General features: G+C 50.7%; 1 protein-coding gene across 1 annotated transcript in view; it reads right to left on the bottom strand.

Moving 5' to 3' along the window:
* Positions 1-1230: 1230 nt before the first annotated feature.
* Cngb1 (cyclic nucleotide gated channel subunit beta 1) overlaps positions 1231-18035 on the bottom strand; it is a 60842-nt gene continuing 44037 nt past the window's right edge. Inside the window, exons 26-33 of the mRNA XM_055621605.1 lie at positions 15110-15251; positions 14385-14544; positions 13457-13554; positions 13292-13375; positions 9924-10042; positions 9351-9497; positions 4000-4219; positions 1231-2023 (exon numbers count right to left, since the gene is read on the bottom strand). Coding sequence (XP_055477580.1) covers positions 1763-2023; positions 4000-4219; positions 9351-9497; positions 9924-10042; positions 13292-13375; positions 13457-13554; positions 14385-14544; positions 15110-15251 — 1231 coding nt within the window. The 3' untranslated portion in view covers positions 1231-1762. The remainder of the gene's footprint in view (positions 2024-3999; positions 4220-9350; positions 9498-9923; positions 10043-13291; positions 13376-13456; positions 13555-14384; positions 14545-15109; positions 15252-18035) is intronic.

The following is an 18035-nucleotide window of genomic DNA, read 5'->3' on the forward strand; positions in this document are numbered from 1 at the left end:
TTTCAAGGACCCTGAGCTCATTCTGCAGTCAGGTTTACCAGCTGCTTTTCACCAGGGCCATCCTGCTTACCTTTAGGATGAGGGAAACTCCACATGCCCCTTGTTGCTCCTTCCTCTCTCTGGAGTCTTCCGTAGTAGAGCAGGTTGACCCTGAACTCTGAATCCTCCTGTTTCAGTCTCCCAAGTGCTAGGTATGCAGGTATATGCCACCAAGCCAGACTTGTGATTTTTCATTTGTCTGGTTTTGTTGTTGTTGGTTGAGACAAGGTTCCACATACCCAGCTGGTCTCAATAGCAGCTAAAGCTGGCCTTGAACTCCCACCCCTCCCACTTCCACTTCTGAAGTGTTGGGGTTACAGGTGTGCACCGTCATACCCGGTCCCAACTTCCAGCTTTAAAAATGAGTTCACAACCCAGGAACGTTCGTCTAAATGCTTTAATTAAGATTCTCTGTACGGTGAAAGCCGTGTGTACATATTCATGCTTGCTGAGAAAACAGCTTAGACTAGTTCTGGTGGATGAGCATGTTTTGATAATGAAATTTTACACAGCTTCTTGGTTTTATTTCTATTTAAAGTATCTGTGTAGTTTTAAAAAGACGCGGTGCTATTCATTATCAGCCAAAATGCAAGACACACTGAGGAGATTAAAAGAGGGTAGTCATCAGCCACACACCTCTGTTCTGTTCTGGCCTCGGGGCTCCAATCTCTGAGCTGTGTCATTCATGCCCCAGTGGCCAGCCAGTCCGACTCAGCTTGGAGAATAATGGAGAATAATCTCAAACTCAGTCTACCCAGTATCTTCTTTCTGTGAGTGTTGCCCTAAATGAGATAGCTCAGTGAAATTAAGACGCTGCCAATCTCATTTCAAAATTAACGTTCTTTCCAGGAACCACAGGGACCTCTGGCTTTGCATAATAAGCAGTATTTTTTATTTTTTTTTAAGGACCAGCATCTAAAAGAGTAGGTGCATTCACAGAAAGCAGATTCTGCATGAAGCAGGGTCTCGCCGTGGAGGGGCCAGGGAAACATTCTGCTCAAGGGCTGCGTGTTTGTTTACCTTATAGAAACACCGGAAACACCGCTGCACGTTTTAGAACACCGGCCGAGGCTTTAGAATCTGGGGTGCAGCCATGAGAATGACACATAAGGGTGCTGGGGTTAAAAATAATCTGACTGGATTCTCGGACCACCTCCCCCACCCCCCACCCCCCCGCTAGACCCCAAAGGGATCACGGCCCACAGGTTGAGAGCCACTGGCTGAGCGGCGCTTGGGAACTCCCAAGCTGTTTGGCTATCGGTTTGTCTTCAGGCAGACTCTCACTAAGTAGCCCTGGCTGACTTTGAACCCAGGACCCTCCCGACTCAGCCTACCCAACACTGGGTTTGCAAGTGCGCGCCCCCAGTTCAGCTCTTCCCTATCATTTAACCAAAGGTGGGTACTGGTGGGGCCTTTGCCATATCACCAATCCTTGATTTTTTTTTTGGTAGAGCTGTCCTTGATGTCGGAACTCTGTTCTATTCCCTCCTTTAAAAATCTTAAAAGTGCAAGGCAGTTTTCTTCTTGAGAACAGCAGCTGTGGGAGGGAGGCAGGGTGTTCCAGGGATGGTAGGAGTTCAAGTACACCACCACCATCTGATGAAATTTGAGGGTTTCCACAACAAGCCTGTGGGGAGGTGCCCGGGGGCTAGGAAGCTTGGCGAGGCCGCTGGGCGCCCACCGGGGGATGGGATCATAGGGTTCCTGGGGCGCTGAAGGAGCCTCACTCCGCCTCCTCCTTCTTCTCCGCCAGCATCTCCACTGACAGCGTCTGCTCCCCGGGATCCGGGCCCGGGCTCACACGGATCTTCACGGAGGGCTCCGAGGGCCCAGCTGCCTCCTCCGTGCCTCCCTCAGGCTTCTCCGGGGCTGGCGGGGGAGAGCTTGGGGCTGGGGGCTCCTTGGGCTCTGGAGGTTCCTGGGGCGCGGGTTGGTCTGCGGCTCCGGAGCCCTCCTCTCCCCCGGCTTCCTGAGCCCTCTTGGCCTGAAACCCGGAGAGCATCATGTGAGAGCATGCTGCTCCACGGGGACAGAGAGGGATCTTGCAAGCCACCTCATCCCCACCTCCTGGGACTTCCAGAGGACAGTGGCTCGTAGAGAGAGGCCGGCATGTTTTGGGCAAAGTCTTGGGGATGTAGCCCAGACTGACCCTAAATTTGGTGTGGAGCACAAGTTGGCCTCAAACTTACGATCCTCCTCCCTCAGCCTCTTTGGTGCTGAGATTGCCGGTGTGGGTGGCCATGCCCCACTCTTAGGGATTATTAGACTATTATGGGCTGGAAGCCTGTTAAGTTGTGCATTCGAGGACAGATCCATCCCTGACTTGTCTGGGGAGCCAGTAACCATGAGGGTTCTCCTCTTGAAGAGCTGAGGCGTCCTGACACCCACTCTTCTTGTTAGTAATGGATGGTTTTGGGGTGAGTGAGAAAAACTAGGAGAGCATAGATAAAGCTGAGATAGGCGGGAGCACCTGTGGCCCGAACACCTTTCTGGAAGGTTCTAAAAGTTACAGCTCTTACAGGAAGAAAGGAGTGGGATACAGAACACTTAGGCTGAGGTGACCCTGTGTCGAGGGGCTTGGTGGGCAGCTGCAGTCCCTAACTTGTCCTCCCTCCATGAGTGTTGACCATCAGTAAAAATTAAGGAAAAGGCAAGCTTTTGTTTTGTTATGTTCTTTTTTTTTTTTTTTTTTTTTAAATCCCTGGGTCCTCTCCTGCTTGCTCTCTCACCCTAGTTCTGCAAGGAAGGCAGCAGGAGAGGGACCAGCCCTGGAAGGTGATTCCAGCAGCGTGCTCAGCAGGCCAAGACCCAAGGGAGAGCACCCCCTGTGCTTGTGTGGAGCAGAGACCCCTGGCGTTTGCACAAGCCATAGGTGTTAAAGGAAGGGGGCGGTGTCAGGATGCTTCTAGAACCCAAAGCAGCTCTGGAGACCTGCTGCTTCCTCCATGCTTCTGCGTGTCTTCCTACACTTGCCCTGCCCTACCTTGTGCACCCTAAATTCTCAAGACACCACCCCCCCACCCCGGGCAGAGTGTTCAGACGCAACACCTAAAGCCAAGAGCTCCAGACAGTAATGGGAGAATCATGAGAAGGCTGCTCACATGCTGTGCCATGTTCAAGGAACTTTGAAAGGGAGCCACTGCCTCATCGTTGCAGGAGCAACAAACCTGTCCTAGCTGAAGCCTTTCGAGGCTGTGAGAGAGTCCTTGTGCATAGCTATTGGATTGGGAGGTGGGTGGATGGGGTTTCCAAATCATTTAAATGGTCACAGATGCTGTATTAAATAGAACATCACTGTCATCTGGGAGGGGATATCCCCAGCCTACACCCACTCCTTCCACCAGCATCGAAACCTTCCTCCAAAGAACCCTTTCACAACTTCCAGTCCAAGAGTGGGCAGGTGTTGGGGTTCCACCGGCAGTGGCTCAAGAATTGGCATGTGGCCCAGCCCTGACTGATGATAATGAGTCCTGGGGACTTGGGCTTGACTCTATGGGGAAGATGTACTTCCTGATTGAGTTGCCACATGAAAGGATGTGGAGCCATCAGCTAAGAAAAAAGAGATGGAAAGCCCAGTCCGGCAGCTTAGATCCAGCCATATTTGAACTTGCCAATTAGCAAATGCTCTCGTTTTCCTAGTCTATCAACGTAATATCTCATTCAGCGGTTGTTTGAGAAAGGGCCTCGTAGTGTAGCTCAGACTGCCTTGAAACTCCCTGTGTAGTGCAAGCTGACCTAGAAATCATAGGAATCCTGTCATGGCTTCTCACCCGTGTGAAATGCCATCCAGGGTTCTCAATCTGGCTTAAACCTGCTTCTGTCACTTTTGACCCAACAAGGACCACTGCTGTAAAGGAGACAGAAAGTCCCACCACCAAGAGGGTGGCCAGCTCTTGGAGGTCCCAGGCCTTCTTGAAACAAACCTTCTGAGGGAGAAGGGCCAGGTCCCAGCCACATTACCTGTTCCAGCAGCTGCTGCTGTCGAGCGGCTGCCTCCAGCGCAGCCAGTTCCTTGAGCCTGGCTCTCAGGTGGGCCAGCTTGCCGCCCTTGGCCCCCTTGGCGCCCATCTTTCCTGCTGCAGCGAGGGCTGCATTGAAGAGCTTCGGGGTGCCTGCCCTCGGGGGCAGGATGAGCACACTCTTCTCCTCCTTTGGCTTGTTGTTGTTTCTCAGCATGCGCCTGAAAGAGAGCCACACCCACTTCCATGAGCATCTGCCTAGAACCCTCTAGGTGGAGGTGGTGGCTGGTGGCGTTGGTGCTGCCTTTGGCTGCTGGTTTCAGGGGGGTTGTGCTGGGGCAAGCATGGCACTGAGGGCTTATGCATGGACGAATGATTAGGACCGCCATGATGAGGTGGAGCTTACTGTCCGTACTATAGGGAGGAGAGGTCGATGAACTCGCCTGAGGTCACACTGGACATACTGAAGGACACAGCTATAGTTTGGACGTGGTTTGTGGGTATCTCCAAAGGTTCGTAGACTCGTGGTGTAATTGGGAGGGAGGCAGCATGGTACATTGGAAAGGCAACGCCTGTTGGGAATTCTTTAGGGTGTTGAAAATTTTTATCTAGTTCTTCCGGGACCCCGGTTAGTTCTCACTAAAGAAGTTGATATAAAAGTCATCCTCTCTGCTTTATCTGGAAAAGGCTGGGATTATTGTGCCCCTGAAAATGGGGGAAACTGAGGCTCAGAGTAGGGGCTGGGAGAGGAGCTCCAGGTGGCCTGGACCACAAGCCGTATCGGGTGTGACCCAGGACCCTGTTTGACTAAGTGATAGAATTTTCCATCAACCAGAACCTTCACCTTTACTAGGAAATGTTTATGCTATGAACACGTGATGAACAGCTTGGCTCAAGAACAAATGAATTTTGCCTTCAATCTAGTGGGTGAGACTGCTAACTGGCAAATTCATTCATCAGGGTGCCAGCTTGACTTGTTTGCTTTTTTTTTTTTTTAATGAGACTGCTGCCGGCTGCTTATCTAATTAGAGCCAATGGGCTTAGATTGTGTGTTGGTGATATTAATCGGCGGAGATTTGCATTTCTCCCTGGGCTTTCCCAGGAGACGCAAGCCTGTATGGTCATCCAGCAGAAGCCTTGGCAGCAGGCTCGCCAGCAGCCCGAGCACTGTCACCTATATCGTGTGAGTCCATAATTCATAGGTGACAGGCAGCAGGAAAGCTCAGTGTGGTGCTGGGATGACAAAGAGGAATGCGGGGGACAGCTGCTGGCAGCTGCAGGAGGCTTGGCTTCTCTTCGAGTCAGTGAAGGCAGACTGTGTCCGCAGGAGCAGGATTCTCCATGATCCAGGCCTCTGCTCTGGAAAGTGCATGAGGCAGGAGAGGAGAGAATAGAGACAGAATATACAGGCGGGGGAAAAAACCCCACTGACAAATAGGTGTCTTTGGGAGTATTACTTTGAAGAAGATCTGCGGTTCCAGTCTCTCTGTCTGCCCCTCCTCTCTGTCTGTCTGTCTGTCTCTCTTTTCCTCACCACAACAAGGTCCTCACTGAAGGCCAGTTCAAAGCAGCCAGGTCTGGCAACTATGGGCTGAAACTTTTGAAGCCAAGAGCCAAAACAAAACAAAATCAAATTTTTCCGCCTTTGCATTGATCGTATCAGACACAGGGTGCCACCCCGCTTGCCGCCAGCTACAGCACACACTAGGACACAGTCTATGGCCGCCCTGTGCAAGTCTGTGGGTGATCACAGGAGTCTGCAGCTAGAACCTGGGCTGCTGCTCAGACCACGCCCACCTGCCGCAGCCCCTTTCTTTTGGAATAGAAACAGCAAACCCTTTACCAAGAGCCTGTTTGTGAATCTTTAACCCCTCTTAATGATTACCCAGGTGCCTGGATTCCAGGAGAATGAGAGGAGCCATTCCCACTTCCCCAAAGACTCAGGTAAGTTCAGCCTTTGGCTTGAAATCTCCCTAGAGCTCCTGCCATGCTGCTGTCTGCCTCTCTGTCCATGGTGCTAATAACCCTTCTAATAAGTTTTACTCAAAGGACAATCTGCCTCAGTGTCCTCCTTTAACCGCAGGAGCACTGATCTCGAAGAAATATTAGCAAGAGGAGGTCTGCAAATACAGAGCCTGGGTTGGATGAGGAGGTACTTTCAAGCACTCAGGAGGGAGACACAGGAGGAGCAGGCGTTCAAGGCAGGTCTCTGCTACTTAAGGAGTAAGTTAGAAGATAGCCTGAGCTACGAGATCAAACACTAAGGCGTGTGTGCTACCACGCCCTGTTCAGACTATCTCACTTAATCTCCACATCAGACAAAGTAGGGGATGGTTACTTTTATTTTATAGATGCAAAAAGTTAAGTAAGTTTTGCAAATTCACCCAGCCAGTACCTCACAGGGAAGGGATTTGGATGTCACCTGCCTCCCATGCCTCCTGCGGGTTTCCATACCATAGCATGCTTCCTTAGCCATCCGGCTTGAAATCTCATCTGAAGGGCTGGAAAGCGGAAGTCGGCTTTTCTACAAATAAAACAACCTATTCCCCAATACAAGACACAAGCCCACATGCACGTACACTGGCATTGCTCGGTGCTGGCAGGCCGAGTGCTCACTCTGGAGGGAGGGAGGCACTCGGTGACTACAGCTGACTCTGCAGTGTGCTGCCATTCACATAACAGGAAGTAAGAAAGCAGCCGTGGCCTCGCTGTTAAAAAAAAAAAAAGGAACCACAAGACAGAAAATGTATTGTCCAATGAGGTTGGCCAGACTGGGTGGCACAGGCCTGTGAGCCCTGCTACTTAGGAAGCTGAGGTACAGGGCAGATGAAGATGGCCGCGCTCACCTGGACTACAAAACAACAGGAATGCTAGCCTGGCCAGTCGAGCAAGACCCTGCCCCAAGTACAATAAACTTAAAGGCTGGAGGTTAAGTTCAGTGGTAGAGCATTTGCCTTATATGTGCAAGGCCCTGGGTACTAAAGAAAGACAGAATAAAAATATCCTCCAGACAAACCTAATGCAGGTAGCCCCTTATAGGGCAAATGACAAGCTCAGGAAGGCTGTGACACTCTCCTGAACACACAGTTCTGTACTTTGGGAGTCCTGTTAATCTTTCGTATTCTCAAAACAACAATTCTTGCCGATCTCAGCAGCACATCCCGCAGGAAGCTGAGACAGGATGTTCGACGCTAGCCAGGCATGGTGGCACAGGCCTCAATTCCGGCACTGGAGAGGCAGGTGGGTCTCTGACTTCCAGACCAGGTAGGGCTACACAGTGAGACTCTACCACAAAAACAACATCAATTACGGTCAAGTGGGTTGAGCCTTAAGATAGAATGCAAGCCCAGCAAATCAGCCAGTGCACTGCAGGAGAACTAATCAAATGTCTATCCGCTCCCACGCTGGGGAGTCCCAGGCACACTAGCCAAGGGCTTTGTCTCTGAGCCATATTCCAGCCCTTAACCCAAATAACTTCAAACACGGTGTTTACCATAGCTACTCTAGCCAACCATGACAAAAATAACTGTCTACTCCACCTGGAAGGCTCGCTTTCTCACAGTGGAGAGCCGGAGTTGGGAAAGTCTTGGGCATGCTGTAACAATCCCTGTGAGTTAAAAATGGGTCAGAAATTCTGAAACATTGTATCGTAGGACCTAACAAATGAATAACTACCGCATAGATAAAGGCAGCCGAATGTCTCAGTGCTGAGAAGTGTAGAAAGGGAGACAAACTCTAGGGTTGCTCCGAAATTGTTTTATAGACCTTCCAATTCATCACTAGCTCCAGAAAAACCAGTGTTGGCATGTATGTGCACACCTGCGTGGAGATACACCTACTGATATACACACATGGGGTTTTCCTTGTGCAGAGACCTAAGAGCAGACCCATAGCAATGAGCTCTCCTGAGGTTCAGATCTTGTTTCAATTTTATTTTTACTTCATTACTTTGGGAAAGGGTCTCCCAACATAGCCCTGGCTGGCATAGAACTTGCAGCACAGACCTGATTGGTCTTGAATTTACAGCAATCCTGCCTCTGCCTCTGGGATTATAAGCATGAGACACCATGTTTTGGTTTGCTGTTTTGTTTTTTGTTTTGTTTTGGTTTGGTTTTTGAGACAGGGTTTCTGTGTGTAGCCTTGGCTGTCCTCCTGGATTTACTTTGTAGCCCAGGCTGGCCATGAATTTACAGAGATCCACCTGCCTCTGCCTCCCTGAGTGCTGGGATTAAAGGCGTGTGCCACCACACTTGGCTTAGATCTTGGTTTCTAAAAACAAAAACAAAAACAAAACAAAAAACAAAAAAAAAAAAAAAACAAAAACCAATGGTGGGCTGGAGCTAGCTACCTCAGTGGTAAAGCACACGTGCCTAGCATGGATAAGGTCCTGGGCTCCAGGCCCAGCCCATCCCCCACAAAACTCCTCAAAACACTTCTCACTAGAAGAAATCTGGTTCCTTGGAGAATTTGCTATTTCCAGGAGGGCAGCTGTGTTGGGGGGGGGGGGGGGGGGAGGGAGCCCAGGTTAGCCAGGCTGTCTTGGTGTGCCTGTTTGTTCCCTGCAGACACAAGGAGATGCTGAATTGTAATGGGGCATCAGCTTGAAGAGGTCCCACTGGACAGGGCAACTGGAGCCTCAGAAAAACTAATAGGTGTTCATAAAGTAAACTAATGCCTGCTCCTAGAACGAACAAATAAATAAATAAACGTTCTTCCTTATAGTGTGAACCACGGGAGTGGAAGGCAGGAAGAGGTTAGGCAGTGCCGGCTCAGACAGACCACTGAGGAGCAAGGAGCGGAGGGCAGACTGGTATCCACCGAACAGCAGGCGTGAGTGGGGTAGGAACAGGAACGCCTGTGTGGTTCCAAAGGGATTCCCCCCAATTGCTTGTCAAGTACAAAGAAACAGTATATGTGTAATATCGAAGCTGTGGATTGCGGTGAACTCCTTACCTGGGTAGAACCCACACCTTGTGTCCCCATATGCTGCTTTGAGGGACTCATTCACCTCAGGTGCCATCATCAAAAACCACCAGACATACCTAATCCAAGGAGCATGCTAAAACTTAGCTGCTGTTGGCTGCAAAGAGGTCAAAGCCATTAGCGATAACCATCATAAGGAACTGTCCCAGGTCAGAGGAGACAAGACACTGGGCACCTTAATACAGGGCAGGGCCTTTGACTTGATCCGGGAAGGAAAAGAAGGCTTACCAGACACTCAGCACAACCTGAACACGGATTAGAGAAGACAAATGCCCCGATGTTCACAATGTTATTACAGCGATAAGAGAGTGCCTGCTTCTCCCAGGCATTGCTCAAAACCTGAAAAGAAGAGTAGAAGGGATTCCGTACCTGGCCTTCTTCCGGAGCAACTTCTGAGATTCGGGATAATGCACCAAAATTTCATTCAAGTCCTTCTTGTCCAGAATGAAGAGGTTCGTGAACCCGTGGGCCACCACGTTGGCCGTGCGCCGGTTCCCACCCCCGACAGCCAGCAAGCTAGAGCAGAAAAGGGAGGCAGATGAGACCCTTGGGAGGCTGTGGTTTTAGAGAAATTGTCTTTGGTTTCTGTTTTTTGTTGTTTTGTTTTGAGACAGGATCTCACTAGGCAGTCCTGGCTGTCCTGGAGTTCAGGCTGGCCTTGAACTCTCAGACATCTGCCTCCTCTGTGCTGGGATTAAAGGTTTGCCTTGGCATTGTTTAGGTTTTCAAATAGAATGTTACTGTTTGTTTCAGGCTGATTCCCTACCAGCCTCCACAGTAACTGGGACTACAGGTGTGTGCCACCTAGTGGCTTACGTTTTGTTTATGTTCATTCAAGTCCGAATTTTCCCACTCCCTTCCTGGTGCGCTGAGGTTGTGCCCATCCTACACATTCTGGCTGTAATGCTTACAACTCTCAGCCTATCCCCAGGGTACACTGACCTTATCTCTCCAAACACGGACCCGGCTTTGAGTGTCACCAGTACAGCCTTCCCATCCGGGCCGCCCAGCACCTGCACCTGCCCGGCCTGAATAATATACATCTCTCGGCCAATCTCCCCCTGGAAGAGAAGAGGGTTAAGTCCCACACTCCATAGCCACGGAGGCTGCCCCAGCCCTACACCACCAGATCGTGTGGTGAGGTTTCGTTGCTTTCCTTTCAGCCTCCATCATTTCTTTCTTCTCTCCCTTTCTCCATTTTTTTGAGACAGGGTTTCTCTGTGTAACAGCAGCCTGGCTGTCCCGGACTTACTTTGTAGACCAGGCTGGTCTTGAACTCACAGAGATCTATCTGCCTCTATCTCCTGAGTGCTGGGCCAATAGCGCCACCATGCGCGGCCATCTTTTCTTCTGAATGTTGGGTACATGATGCTATTTGGCAGTTTCCACATGTACTACCCTGTGGTCCTCGCCTGAATAAGAATCTATGCCCAGTGCCTCAGGATCCTGGCCAGTGTTTACAGAGACAGGAGGGATAATAACAGGCTCTACCAAGATTGTGATGCAAGGTCAAACCAGGACTGGGATTTGAATCCAGACAGCTGGACTCCAGGGTGCATGGTGGCTATGGTTAATCTCTGTCCCCAAACCCAGACTCTGCCTGCTGATACCCTAATGCCCAAGTCCTCCTAATATTCATTTACTTGGCTGCTTAACATGCTTAAATTCTATAGACCCTCTGTTGAGATATACTTTAGTTCTTGGCATAACCACAGCTCCTCTGTTAACACCTGCCTTTAGCATATCAGAAGCCATTTTGCCTCCAAGTCTCCATTTTGACTATAAGGTAAAATTAAGTTCAAGTTCTCAGGCCCTACAAGCCTGAGACTGGGATTACAATTCAATAGATCAACACTTGCTGCTTAGAACAAAATAATAGATGATAAATGCATGTTCTGCCTGAGTTAAAGATAAATGTATGTTCTGTTAGAGTTAAGACCACAACATCCTGCTAGTTTCCTTACTCTCAGAGAGCTGGAAAGCCTCCAAGAGCTCCCCTACCCTAAATCCCAGCCAGTCAGCTTAAAGTGCTTTGTCTAGCTACCTAGATACAATACAATACACTTGGAGCAAAATCGATTACGTTTAGCTGGTCATAATGATGTAATACTGCCCCCTACTCCCTGCCCCCCACCCCCCCTGCTTCCTACACCTGGTTACCTGGTTGTTACCTGGTTACTTTTTGTTGCATAAAGAGCCTGCCTTAAAAACAGAACGGTGTCATAGTCCGGTTCCCGAGTCCAGATTATGGCCCTAACTGGTGAGTTTTTGTTCATCATTCAATAAACTTCCATCAGTCTGAGTCAGTGTGCGGCTATTCCTGAACCCATAACACGGCAATAAGATCTTGCAGACGTAATTCAATCCAGATGGCCTACTGGAGTAAGTTGTCCCTAGGCCAACTGGGATTCTGACAGAAAACGGTTTGGGGTATAGGTATAGGTAGAAGAGAGCCAAAGAGAAGATGTGCATTGTGCTGCCTGAGGAAATGGGTCATTCAGTTGGTCTGTGAGCATTCACACAGTGGCCTGAATCCCGGGCTAAGCCAAAGGAGCAAGAAAGGAACAAATGAATGAGTGACTAGACGAATGGCTAAGGGAGCGGATGAATGTATAGGTCACTCAATCAGAAACAGTAACCTGCCGCACGTCTTCCAATCCCCATGCCTTCCAGACCTTGCCCTGGAGGCCACCTGCCAGTCACGATCAAAAGGGGTGACAGTAAGCCGGTTACACTTTGAACACACACACACACACACACACACACAAACACACACACACACACACACACACACACACACACACACACACACACACACACACACACACACACACACACACACACGGTCTGGCGTTCCCTCCTCTGTTCAGGGTCTCGGAGAGCCAGGGCGGAATCAACAGCAGAGGGCGCTGCCTACACTGCTCTCCAAAACCTGAGTCACCCGATATAAACCCTACACCACTACACAGCAAACGGTGACAGCAACTGTGCCACCCCCTGAGGGAGGCGCTACTGGTACCTACACTTCATCCAAGAGAAGAACAAGACTCAGAGAGGGCAAGCCAGCCACCCAATGCTGCACCAAGAGGAAGTGGCCCGATAAAGCACTCTATGGCTCCCAAACTTCTCCCAGCCCCTAAGGCAGCAGCTTTAAGTGCTCAGCCTGCTAAATTTCCTTCTCTTCCCTTGGCTCAGCAATTCACTTCCTGAAATGTTATTGTTGCGAAGCTTACTGCCCAGCAGACAAGCCCAACCTGCAGCTCTCAGAGCTGCATCTGGCCAGGGAGAGCTATGGGTGTGACCCAACACAGATTTGTGGGCCGAACTGGAGGGATGGCTCAGCAGGTAAACACATTTGTTGTCCATCTTGGTGAGCAGAGTTTGACCCCCAGAACCTACATGGAAGGAGAGAACCAGATCCCTCAGGCTGTCCTCTGACTTCGATATGCTCGTCATGGTATAGCCTTCCCACATACTGCTCTTCCAGAGAAAGAGTAAAAATAAAATCCTTAACACACACACACACACACACACACACACACACACACAGCCAAGCATAGTGGCATACATCTTTAATCCCTGCACTCAAAAAACAGAGGCAGGCAAATTTCTGTGAGTTCAAGGCCAGTCTGGTCTACACAGTGAGTTCTAGGACTGCCATGGCTGTCTAGAGAGACCCTATCTCAAAACCAATAAATAATAATAATTTCTTTAAATGGCCGAATCCACCTGACAGGTTCTAACATACACGTTTCCTATGTGACTCAGAACAATGAAGGTTGCTGGTGTGGGGTGGCACAGAGTGCCGGGGCCTGTGGCATCCGACAGGGCGGGCATTCCCGTCTGTGCCCTTAGAGACAACCCCTGCTCCTCTCATGCCCACTCTTGCTATTGTAAAAAAGTGGGGCCCGGAGCTAGCCAATGTCCTGTTTCCTCCAGACATTTCAATTTTGTCTGTGAGATCTTCCAGCTTTTAAACATGAAGAATTAATGCCGCTTAAGTGAATTCACCAAACCACGTCGGGGCTGTAAGCTGCCCATGGGTCACTGGGAGCAGCTGTTAACCTGGCCTGGCGCTTTGCTCACCCTCCTAATGGGAAGACCGAGACCCCGGCGGTTTCGGGGCTTGGAGCCCCTCCACCCCTCTCCTCCAGGCGGCTCCTCTATGTGAACAGGGCTTTGGAAGCACTTGGCCGAGCCCAGGGCCCTCCCCCCCCCCCCCCCCCCCCCCGCCCCGCGGTATGGCGGCTGTGCTAGGCGAGCAGACACCCTCACAGGCCCCGCAGGCACATCTCCCCCCCAACGCTCACCTTCTTGCACACATAGTCGTTGGGCAGGTAGACGACGGAGCGAAGGCGCTTGAGCATGTCGAAGATCATCTGGCGGTCACAGCCCTGCCCGGACAGAGGGTGTCAGAGGGAGGCAGGGGCTTTGCCCCCAACCCCCCAGCGGGAGGGCACCGGTGGGCGGGGTACCTGGAAGAGCGCCACTTTGCTGACAATGTTGTAGTTTACGTCAATGGCCAGGTCCAGTCGCATCTTGTCTGGAAGCTGCACCATCAGCTCTGACTCGTCTGGGAAGGAGACCGGGCAGGGGTCAGAGTTCAGACCAGGCCTGCCCCTCCCACGCCCACACACCATCTTGTGGGGCCGTACCCTGGCTCAGCCAGCTCAGCTCCCCTGCCATAGGGCGCTGCTCCAGATTCCCCCTGTCAGGAACACCATGGTTCCCCTCCTTTCCAAACTCCTACTCATCCTTCGAAACTAAGGATTAATGCCGCTTCCTCCAGAAAGCCTCCTCAGCTTTTGCATGAGTAATCTCTATGCCGTAGTGCTTGCTATCCCTACTTCAATTTTTTTTTTTTCAGTGTGTGCATAGGCACACACGCGCTGCACCACGGTACACATATAGAGGTCAGAGGACAACCTGTGAAGGTCAGTTCTCTCCTACGGTTTGGGTCCGAGGGATTGAGCTTGAGTCATCAGGCTTTGCAGCAAGCACCCCCGTTGGCTGCACCATCTCACTGGCTTGCCCACCACTTTATTCATTTGGAGAGGAGGTCTAGCCTTGGCTCAGACTGAAAGCAGCCCTCCTAAGTACTGGGATCCTAGGCCTGGGCTGCCACGATGCTGGCTGCTTCCGTGGTGGAAGCTGCTTCCACCTTGGATAGAAGTTCATATCTCAAGGTAGATGGAACAAGAGGAGAGTGGCTGTCTAGAAGCCCCTTAGGTCTTCCGGTCTCCTCGCTGGCCTCAAGAGGTTCCTCTAACATCTATGCTGGGGGTGCAACCACCACAGACCCCTCAGGACACAGCTCAAGGGAAGCGCTGGCCAATCAGGGAAGTGGACGGAGGTTAGTTGGGCGAGGTGGTGGGGGGCGGCTAGGGGCTTGGCCAGTCTTACCCAGCATGCCTTGTGAATGCCAGGTGTACTCGTACCAGGTCTTGACGCGGTTCTGCACAGACCTGGGGATCCTGTAGAAGTTCATGTACTTCACCGTGCTGTCCATGCAGCTTCGGTAGTAGGTCTGCCCCGCTGTGGCAGCCCCCACCACATCTCTCATCTGGAGCAAGACAGCAGTGAGGGGAGGTCAAGGAAGGGGCGGACCCAAGAGGGTGAGTGTGCAGTAGTACACGGATCAGGGACTATGTTTGTGGGCAAGTCAGGGAGGGACACTGTAGATGGCCACACATGAAGCGTGGGCACTAGAAGCAGGAGGAAGGCTGTCAACCTCCTCCCTGGTCCATCTCAGGTCCCGGGCACAATGATAAGCTGGGATAAGCTGGGTCTTGGATACAGCCACTCTCCCCAGGGAAGAACACGGAGCCCAGCATATTGTTTCTCAGAATGGGACCCTTCCAAGGGCCTCGTGCCCTGACTAGAACGCAAGTTACACATCGCCATCAAAGACTCCAAAGGGTTCTCTTACAGGGAACAGCCCGGGTCCCCCTCCTTTGAAAAAGCCATGTAGCCACTTGGCTTACTGTGTTCCCCAAAGGAAAGGCCTCAGACAGTCCTGGGACACAGACATCCTCCGGTCTCACGTGGCCCAGCCTGAGTCCTCAAAACCACAACACACAGAGAAGTTTCCAGCGTGGGGTTGGGGATGTGTGAGCGCAGTGACCTACCTGCCCAATCATCACGGAGAAAGCGAAGACGCCTGTGAAATAGTTCAGCAGCTGGAAGACAATTTCAAAGAGTGTCTGGGGGTCAGGCAGCCCTCCGATGGTGATGAGAGTTTTCACAGCCCAGTAGTAGCATCGAATGTAACTGGGAAGAGGTGGAAAGGGGACTTTGGTCATTACAGGAACCGCTCAGCTGATCCCACCATCCTGGTTCAGATGTGCGCAGGGACCCCACACAGCCACAGGGGCAAGGGAACGCCCCCACCTCCAGCAGTGCGGTACTCTCAAGTGCTACCCGGGTCAAAGCCCTGTGAGAACACGCCATCCCCGGCCCCGACTCCAGGCTGAGCGCTGCCAGAGTTCAGCAAAGGGGAGGCCGGCAGGGCCAAGCAACCTCACTGACTTCCCGGCCCCCCCCCCCCCACCTGCTGCTTATGCCAGGTACTGGCCAAAGCGCAGGCCCCAGGGCCACTTTGTAACCAGTCTGCCTCCTGGGCGCAGCAGGAGAGCATGCTTCACAGGCAATTGTGAGGGTGAAGTGAGTTGCCGGAAGAGTGATCAGGCCCTAGGTCAGCCATCAAGGTCTGCACCAGTGCCTGCCAGTAGCTGCAGTGGGGAACAGGGCAGACTGGCCCAGGTCTTCCAGATGCTTCCTAGAGGAACAAGCTTCCAGAGTGCACTCATGCCTCATGCTGGGAGGGAGCAGAGGCTGCAGAGTAGTAGCGGGGTGTGTGTGTGTGTGTGTGTGTGTGTGTGTGTGTGTGTGTGCTGGGAGGGAGCAGAGGCTGCAGAGTAGTAGCGGGGTGTGTGTGTGTGTGTGTGTGTGTGTGTGTGTGTGTGTGTGTGTGTGTGTCTGCACAAGCGCTTCAGACAAGCTGTGTTGCCAGTTAGTTGTCAGGACTTCTGAGGACAACTTACCAGTCTGCCTTGACAACCCCTACCATACCAGTACTGGTCACCAGGGGGCGCATGAAGCAATTTAGGCGGAACTGAGCAGCCCGGGACCGCCTTCCCACCGTCCAGCCAACCTAACAGCTCAGGAGCTGAGAGTTCATGCAGCTGGGCAGCGTCCTCGAAGCTTTGGCTTTCTCCTAAACGCTTCTAGTTGGAGTAATCCCCCCTTGACACGGTACATATTGGGACCTCCTGGAGCGGTCGTGTGTGTGTGTGTGTGTGTGTGTGTGTGTGTGTGTGTGTGTGTGTGCGCGCGCGCGCGCGTGTGCGTGTGCGTGTGCGTGTGCGGCCGTCCCGCTCCGTGCTGCAGGCTGGGATAGAGCCCAGTGGACTGCCTTAGGCACAAATTGGTTTTCCAAGGCTCCTTGCTCCAGTACACAACAGAGGGTGGTGGCTGATTTTTAGTTTATTTATAGCTATTTGTAATGTATACTATAACTTATTTATGAACTATAAAAGAGTTATTTATAGTTATAATAATTTATAGCTATTGTTTGTGCTATTGAACTTCTTGAAGAATTTTCTGTCACTGTGTTTTGTTTACGTACGCGGGGTCCCCGGAGCACTCTCCTGGGGAAGAAAGTGTGTCAACAAGCAGGACTAGACCCCTGGGTCTTTGGAAGAAGCTCCCAGAGCACGGCCGAGACCTCTCTCCTTCCAGCACTGCCAGCTTGGCCTGTCACCAAGAAGGGGGTTCTTAGATTATGGGCACAGAGTGCTCTGAGAATTGAAGGAAAGCCAGAAAACTACCTAAAAAAGCTAAAGAATTTAGTTTTTGTTTCTAGGCTGAGTCCGTCAGCGTTTCCGGGAGCCAGGTTCTGAACTCTTTCCCCGGCATGCTGGCTTTCACAGCAGGGGCAGGCGCTGGCCAGGCATGCAGGCACCAGCAGAACACTCACACTAATCGTTTTGTTTTGTTCCTCACAAGAATCCTTAGGAGCATTCTAGCAGTTAGGAAGCTAGTCAGGATAGAAAGTTCAAAGCCAACATGAGCTACAGAGTGAATTCAAGGCCTGCCTGGGCAACTTAGAGAGACTGTCTTAAAAATGATTAATTAACCACACAGAAGACCCTGGTTCTGCCCCCAGAAGGAAAAAAAAAATAATAATAATAATAATAATAATATATATATATATATATATATATATATATATATATATATATATATATATATAGCAATGAAACCAGAGGTCAGAGATTCATGTACAATGATGTAGTCTGTGTGAATGTGTGTATCATGCACAAGACTTGAAAGGTGTAAGAGGAAGCACGCCACTGTCTAGTCAAGTCAACCACCTGTCACTCATGCTTAACACAGCAATTGCATGTAGAGGTGATAATTTTGTCATTGGAATTAAGCAGACATGTTACTAAAATTAATTTCACCTCCTTTTGTGTTTATATGGCAGCTATGAAAGCATTTCAGGTTGCTTGGATGAGTCACACTATTTTGTGAATTGCTGAGCCTGGCTTTAGGCAGTGGGAACCCAGCTAAGGTTTTCAGTTTGCTGTCCATCATATTGGGTATATGTGAATGCATAACACCATATTTAATTCTTTACTGACTCTAAGATTAAAAAAAAAAAAAAAAAAAACAACAACAAAAAAAAACAACCAGGAATACACACCAGGCTCGGAGGTACACACTGGTAATCCCAGCACTTGGGGAAGCAGAGACAGTCAGATCTCTGTGGGTTTGCCACCAGCCTGGCCTACAAAGCAAGTCCAGGCCAGCCAAGGCTACACTGAGAAACCCTGTCTCAGAGGGAAAGAAAAAAAAAAAACAAAACAGGAAAACTCTACTCTCTACTGTTATATTTCTTCAGTTCTAAAATGTAGTAATTGCATAGCACACCAGAAGTCAATTCAGCTTTTTTTTGGGGGGGGGGAATTATGTGCTGGGGATTGAGCCCAGAGCTGTGTGTGCTGAGAAGGGCTGTCCCACTGAGCTGCACTGTCAACATAAATTTACAAA

This window comes from Psammomys obesus, unplaced genomic scaffold, assembly GCF_907164565.1.
Source record: "Psammomys obesus unplaced genomic scaffold, mPsaObe1.curated_primary_1811, whole genome shotgun sequence".
Classification (NCBI taxonomy): domain Eukaryota; kingdom Metazoa; phylum Chordata; class Mammalia; order Rodentia; family Muridae; genus Psammomys; species Psammomys obesus.